This window comes from Astatotilapia calliptera, chromosome 17, assembly GCF_964374335.1.
Source record: "Astatotilapia calliptera chromosome 17, fAstCal68.1, whole genome shotgun sequence".
NCBI lineage: Eukaryota > Metazoa > Chordata > Actinopteri > Cichliformes > Cichlidae > Astatotilapia > Astatotilapia calliptera.
In genome coordinates this window covers 27,410,998-27,418,964 of record NC_137438.1, presented here as the reverse complement: position 1 = coordinate 27,418,964, position 7,967 = coordinate 27,410,998, and the positions used below count along the sequence as shown (strand labels likewise).

Genomic DNA, 7,967 nt, shown 5'->3' with positions numbered 1-7,967 from the left:
ACTTCCTACAAACCAAAAACAAGCTAGTGGAGGAGAAAGTAACTCTGAGAGCTCTGCAATCAATATTGTACTGATTTATTAACTACAGCTTTTCCCATGAGTGTTAATTTGTGTTCAAATTGTTGAGCAAGACTAAGAGAAGAGCTCTTTAAGAATGAATACAAAGAGAAGATTTGTAGAGATTCTTAATGCTTTGAAGCCTGGAGGAGCCAAATGATTCTCCTCTCTTTCTCAATTTCCTTGGTAGAAAGCGGTGAAGTTTTGAAGTCCCTGACATCACAGCTGGGCAGCAGGTCCAGTTTGAGGTATGTGAAATATTACACACACTATAATGTGCGAGTAAGTTCTGAGATGGTGATTGTTGTGCAGAAATGGGGCAAGACCCAGATGGTAAAAGTACATTTTGCAAATGAGAATCAGTGCAACGTGATTTGTGATACTTGGAGATGCATCCTTATCATCTGCAGAAGCTGCACCAAGGGTTAGTACTACAAACAGAGTAGGATTTGCAGCTAAAGCTTCATTGAAATATTCAGATTGAAAAGTTGCAGACACTACAACAGAGGAACATTACTCAAATATCTCCATCTTTGCTCTCAGTCACAGTGGTAACCAATACCAAAATAAGCCACTATTGTCAGATAATGTGTGTCTAGGAATGTTTATGTTTACTCTGGTATTAGATCTTCTATGCAGTGATTGAGAATGGAAAAAAAAAAAAGATGTAATAACAACTTCATTCCATGGATAAATATGGTTGTACAAGTCATATTTTATTTAATGTGATTTACAAGGATATAAATAATGGCCAAAATTACAAAAATCAGTGTGCTGGAAGCCCAAGCCTATGTACATTAGTTGGTCAGCAGTGATGACACCAAATAATTCATGTTAGTTTGCACTCAAAATACAGTCTCTACAATCTACCACTTTTTTTTTTAAATGTCCAACCTTTATTTTGGTACCATGTTTCCAGTGCCATTTGCTGCAAATCCTTTATTCTTTTCTTTTACATGTATGAACAATGAGTTGGCAAAATATCTATGTACACTTTATAACTGGATGATTTCTCATCCAAATAATACAGTAATACTGCGTTTTTAAAATAGTACATCTGCTAGATAAGAGTAGAGCCCCGTGAGAAATGATGGAGAGTTGACCTGACCTAAAAGTTAGCTAGCCACCTGCGACATTCGCTCTCTGTGTACAAGTGTGATCGCCTAGTTTCGGATTTTATTTTATTTAATTTTATTTTTTTGTTAAAGGATTGCCATCATTCTCAGGCCCAAGGTTTTCATTTCAGCATATCATAGAAAAATAATGTAACATTAAGACAACAGTAGACAAGAATTGCACAAGTATAATCATAATCCTCATGGTAATATAATACTCTCATATTAAACATTAAAATGTCAGGCAATACGAATAGAATACTTTTTTTTTTTTTAGACTCTAGATGCTTTGTTCACATAGGCTCTTCATTCATTATGAGACACCCGTTGCATCTTGAGCGTGTTGCAGCTAGTCATTTACACACTTGTGCATATATCTCTTTATTATTTTCTGACATTAAAGGAAAAACAACAACAAAGAAATAAAATAAAGAGGACCAAAAGAGCCAGCCAGACATCGTGGAACTCATGCCAACACTGACACATGCCCGGGGATGCCCTTTAGTCAGCCCGCCGTCTATTACCTAAACATGCCCTGTAACCATACTCACAGTCTCCATGGAGATGCTGACCTGCCAAAAAGTTCGAAGGTCATGCCTCCCAGTTGGGCGCATAAAACGGATCCTGCTGGAGTTGCAGAAAGTTGAGGCTGCTTTCAAATAAGTGTACATTCAGAGCAGACGGTCGTCTGTCAAGATGCAGTCCTGTCAGTGTGTGTGTGTGTTTAATTATTAGTTGGTCCGATGTTTACCGTGTCTAGCAACACGTGGATGAATGACGTTAAAATTTTGTAGTCAACTTTAAACACTGTGGAGTAGCATCCATGTTTGTAGTCCTTTTGAAAAGTGAACAAGAGGGTCCTTTGTAGTCCTTTTTGCATTGTGTGTGTGACAAGGTCCATGTTTAGGGCTGGCTACATTCTTTGCATTCCACAGTAATAGACATGAGCATCCGGCATTGCCCTGCAAATGAGATGACATCACTTATCGAGAGAGCCCTCACACCCCGCCTCTCCACTGGCCCCCCTGCTCAGCAAATCCAAAATGGCCACCATGCGTTTCACAAGCCACATGCTAAACCTTTTACATACAAGATTTATTCCCCCAAATAAAACAAGGTTTATGGGCTGGGAAAAAAAAATGAAAACAAAGTAAAAAAAACAAAACAAAAAAACTCCACGTGATTAAAGTAATTCTGAACATATACACAAACATGTGCTGAAAAAAGGTGCTAGAAAAGCAAAAGTTCACCTAGATCTTCCTGTGTCACAGGTCAAGTTTAAAATATAGTTTGTCAAAGAAATTTACAAGTTTATCTCCAAAAAATAATCTGATATAAAGAATCAAAAAGTTGAAATACATTCTAGTAGCCTGCTGGATGAACCAGTTTGAGTCAAAGTTAGACTGTGCTACATCACCTCTCCCAAAGTTCAGCTCTCCTCTTTGATTAAAAAGTGTTTAAAAAGTCTAAATTTCCCTCCACTTGTCAAGTTAGGACAACATCCCTCCTCACTGTCAGCTCCCACACGGTGCTCAGAGACAGCTAAAACACTGTTTCGCCTCTTAGCAGTGCTCTGGTTTCAAATCTTGTTCAAGTTATCAGGGGCAGTTGGACAAAAGGGCTAAAATGAATAGTAAAGTGAGGGATGGAGGCAGTTGGAGGAGAAAAGGAGGAGAGAGACGAAGCCAAATGGTTGCACCCATAAACAGGAAGAAAAAGAAACAAAAAAAACAAGAAACTGGAAGCAGAATAACCGAGTGGTTGACTGCTGACTGACCGACAAACATGAAGTGGAAAAACAGAGCTGACCATTCCCCCTACAGGTGGAGACAGAAGTGCACCACAGCCCTGGGTTCAAAGGTCATGCGCCAGCCCTGCAGGCAGGAGGATGTGGCCCAGGCCAAAGAGAGGGGGGGAGAGCAGAAATAAAAGAGAGAAGAGACAAGGAGAAAGAAGAGAGAGACAACGCAGCGCCAAACGTCATCATGCAGTGGACAGGCTCGGCTATCGGGGGCGGGGCGAGATGTTTTTTTAATTTAATTTTTTTATTTTTATTTTTTCAGCCGGTGAGGTGGCGCGGCGGCGTGCGTCGCTCGTGCCCAACTCCGGGGCGGGGCCCCGGTACAGGGCAACCTCTGAAAGGCACACACACACAGGATTGGACAAGGCGGGTGTATGTTAGAAAATAGTGGTCTCGTACTTGGTGTTGACTCCTCTTTTGGCCTCCTGACCTGGCTCCACAATCCACGGCACGTTGGCATGGCCCTTCTGATCCATGGATGGCTGCTCCATCTGACACAGAGAGAGTCGGAGGAGGAGGAGGACGGGGAGAAGCAGAGTTAGAAAAAAAACAAGAGGGGGAGAAGCAGGACAAACGGCCAATTTATTATATAGTATCGCTGTGTTGAATGATTTCAAACCAAACAATGCAAAAGTCTGTGTTGTAGTTTTAAAAAAATCCACTTGAGGTGCAATTTTCAGATATTATTTCATGCTGATAGTCGGTGACATCAGAGTGATACAGTAGAATGAATGAGATGGAGGTGGAGGATCAGCTGCTTACAGAGAAATGAGGTGGCGGGAGAAAATATTACAGATGAGAAAGCAGAACTGAGAATATACACTTTTTTTTTTTAATATGAATAAATGTCATGTCTGTGTTCACACTGAGGCAGTGCATCACCTATAAGCTGTACAAATGGTAAATGAACTAGTTCTTATATAGTCCTGTCCCACTCTAAAATGCTATACAACCTTCTTCATTCACAAGCACTTTGGCCTTGGCTTACCCAAGGATGCTTTGGCACTTCCAGGGATCGAACCACAAACCTTCCGTTGAGCAGACAACTTGTTCTACCTCCTGAGCCACTTCCTGCAGCTTCGAAGACTTTTAACAGAGATGCTGTCTGTAACTGCAAAGCCATCGTGGTGGCTGAGAAACAAACCAAACAATCTAGAGCGCTTTCAAAAATAACCCCAAGGCAACAATCAAGAGGCGTATTGCCGAGGGTGGCTTTCCTCCAGTCTGTTGGTTTGTTTTCAGATGGTTTTGGGGGATGGCAGCGGCGGTAAAGTTGACTCGGTACAGGAATACGCGTGTTTGTAAACTTGAATTGCAAACATATATGAGCAAATTATTAACTGCATCTCCATGTAGTGTTAACATTTTATAATAAAGCCAAAAAAGATCAGCTTTGAAAGGTGTCGTAGTGTTGTTGGAGGAAACTGGATTAACTCTGCGGTGCACTGACAGAGCCATGGTTCTGTTATCTTCTCTTAACACACTGCTACAGCAACAGTACTGAAACTAACTGTAATTTTAATATGGTTCTCTATCCTCTTCTTCACACACACACACACACACACACACACACACACACACACACACACACACACACACACACACACACACACACACACAGCCAGAGCAAGACCATATAATCCTGTTTTGGGGTTATAGGATTAAGGCAAACACAGACACACTTTCGATCTCGCGGCATCACAACACATCACGCTCAGTGAAGAGCTCATCCAGAGCATCACCAGTATCAAATTCATCAACCACACATGAAGACGCTGAATGAATCGTCTGCCTTCAAAATGAATTTTTCCCAAGGAAGGGGTGGGAAGAGAAACTTTAAGTGATGCTACCGGGGCGTCCAATGTTTGATTTGGCTCCGAAGTCAGTGGTCCAAACCGATGTAAAACATGCTCTTTGTAGTGTGGGTCTATTGAACTTTTGAATAATTTCTTGGCGCACTACATACTCTGTGGAATGGCAGTCGTTCTTTAATGACCCTTTATAAAAATCATATGCTTTGTGTGATAGATGAAGATGTTTCTGGGCGAGTGTGAGGTTGGGCCAGAAGTGAAAGCACTCGAAATATAAAAGTTCAGTGCAAGCATTTAGTTCTGGAAGTACTGAACCTACGTGGTTTTAAGTGTGTTTAAGCATTTAGCTCATTTTTAAGCATTTGTTATAAAGGGTAGGCAGTGTCTTAAAATGCTCCAGCAGGCCACTCTGAGTCCAGCGTTTGATTTGATGATTCGCATGAAAATGACTTGTGAAGTTTTAACTACACATTCAATCCCTGAGAGATCTTACCGGTAATATAAGTACAACAGTAGACATCAGTTTTTCCACATGAAATTAAATGAAAGAATCTGTCAGCACTCTTCAGGCTTAAACTGGAAGGAAAAAATCTGTAAACTGCAGATTTATGCTGTAAAAAAACAAATAACACATTTCTGTAGATGTTGAAAACCCAGAAACTTTTCTCCCATTTAATTCTTTATTACCCAATTACATTGGTGTATGAGTATGGAGGGACCCATGGGGATCTTTATAAAGGAAAAATGCAGTTAAAAGTCCAAAATTTGTCCCTTGTTATCATTTTCCAAAGCTATCCAGTGAGGCAGACTGGAGTCTTTGCCAGACTGATTCTGGCCCCCGGGACTTATGTTTCACAGCCTTGATCTAAATGAAGTACAGCCTCTAATGTTACAATCAAACTAGGGAAAACCATAGTTGGAGACTGCAGGACGACCACAATTATTGTGAACTTCCAGCCCTATTGCCTTAGTTGCTTCAAAGAACAATCTTCAAAGTAAATTTGACATGTGATAAATTGGCAAGAAGACCAATTTGCTCCAATTGAATGGAGTCAAGTTGTTCAACTGTAACAAATCAGTAAAAAACGCAAATCTGTTGCCATCTATATACACAGAAATTCACATAAAATTCTAAGTCCTGCCAGACCCTCATAAATTTAAAACAGAAATTCAGAAATTCATTCCCACATAGTGATATAGTTTCTGCAGAACGGAAATGTAACTGCAAAATGCTATAGGCAGTCTAAAACCTTACTTTTATATAGGAATATAAACAGAAAATAACCAGTTGAATCAAGTCCCCTATTGCGATGCTTTCCTGCTGAGTTGCACTTGTCGGTGAAGACTGACTCAGGGTGATTACAATATGCTGGAAATCTGTCTCCATTTATAAATTAGATGGAAATTATTTGCAGACTGCTGCTAGTCTATCTGAGGGTGACTGCAGTCAATCTGAGTCATACTGCGATGGTGTGGAGACAGGTTGCCTTCTGCCAGTTGACCCAAGCAATCACCATGTGATTGAAATTGGTTGCCCAGAATTTGAGTGTGTTGCACGTTCAACACACTCAATATAATATATAATATACTATATAACTATAAATCAACGTAGTCTTTGGGCAACCACCAGTTTTTTCCAAATCGGAAAGAGGTTGCGGTCCTATTTTCACTGTAGTATGACTGAGCCATGAAAGAGCAAGTAAATGGGGAAAATTTATGTAATTCAGTATTTAGGCCACACAACCTGCAGCATGTGCCACTGAAAGGCTGACAACACTTGTCGTAGCTGGCAAGCTAGGACATACAAGGTCACTAATGATGAGAATCTTTGGCAACTCTAAGAATTTATTAAACACAAAAAAAGAAAGGAAGGAATTCACGAGATAATTATTGACTGAGTCGAATTCTCAAGAGCCAGACCCTTTAATTAGCATAATTTAACAAAATTTAAAAAAGACCAAAAAAAATCCCTCATCCTTCAGCTCGGTCCAATTACTGTTAGCTGGTTTATACGTCCAACCACTCAACTCTACTGTTTATTGATCAAAGCGCTTTATTTATATTAATTTACCATCTCAAATATACCACAAAGAAGGAGGCGGTGCATCTCCATCCAGAGGCTGAATTGGTACAGACAGACACGTAAAAACTGAAGCACTTATGAAATGGATTGGCTCTGCAAGATTGGCTGTCATTTTAATACCAGCGCTACTAAAAGTGATATGGAGCCATGGGGTAGTAAATGAAGAAACACACACAGCAAAGAGGACACACAAGGATGCAGAGTCAGTTGAGTAAAAGCAACAGAATTAAAATGGAAGCACCTACAGATGGCGCCTTCTCCTTGAATAAATGAAAAATTATGTGAAAACAAAGGATAAGAGAAGGAAAAGCGTGGAGGACCTGTGACTGAGCTTTGTGAGGAAGATGGAAGAGTCGAGAGGGAGGAAGAGGAGGGTGAAGAGGAGGCCGGTGAGGGGTGTAAATGTGGCCCAGTGACCAGCGGCTGGAGGGGGGCATGATGACCTACAGGGAGGCAGAGGTCATACACAAGTCAAAGTCGGCCTGCTCCAAAAGCAACAAAGCAGCAAGGCAAAAACCACAGCCAGGACAGAGCAGCTACATGGCAACAGAAAAAAGGCAACAGCGGTCTAAAACCAAGAGCAAAAAAACCATGGCAACAACATGGCAGCAAATTCATTGCCCTGGAAACAGCGGGGGACAGCAGCATTACCACAACACAGCAAAACTCAAACTGGAGAAGGCAATGTTACGCCACACTTATATAGCAACTCCTGCATGGCAACAACACTCCCACTAGTATGAATATGCCACAGCAACTGTACAAAAAAAGCTCTCTAACACTCAGGCTCAGTTTATTCAAATGGATTTAGACAATTTTCCCCAGGTTCATGACGGGTTTCCAGTTGTTTTAAAGGTTGTTAAAGGGTAAGGGTTTCCTAGTCTCTCAGTTTGTCAGTTAGATTTGTCTGGTTAGGTAACAAAAAATATAGCAACAGCGAAAACACTTAAAAGCCCGATTTTGCTAACCAATTAGTGAAACCACGACTGCTATGTCAGGGGCGGAGGCATTTTTCTACACTCATAGTCTCCATCTTCCATAAGGACTTCTAAACAGCTGTTATAATCTGATACGGCCCAGGCCTATTGTAGACCATCTAA

General features: G+C 40.9%; 1 protein-coding gene across 3 annotated transcripts in view; it reads right to left on the bottom strand.

The window, feature by feature from the left end:
* Window positions 1–752: 752 nt before the first annotated feature.
* Window positions 753–7,967, bottom strand: part of anks1b (ankyrin repeat and sterile alpha motif domain containing 1B) — a 276,143-nt gene continuing 268,928 nt past the window's right edge. For all 3 annotated transcript variants that reach the window (XM_026146086.2, XM_026146087.2, XM_080291511.1), the window contains 2 exons: window positions 3,373–3,464; window positions 753–2,134 (listed from right to left, as the gene is read on the bottom strand). In XM_026146086.2, coding sequence (XP_026001871.1) covers window positions 2,086–2,134; window positions 3,373–3,464 — 141 coding nt within the window. In that variant the 3' untranslated portion in view covers window positions 753–2,085. The remainder of the gene's footprint in view (window positions 2,135–3,372; window positions 3,465–7,967) is intronic.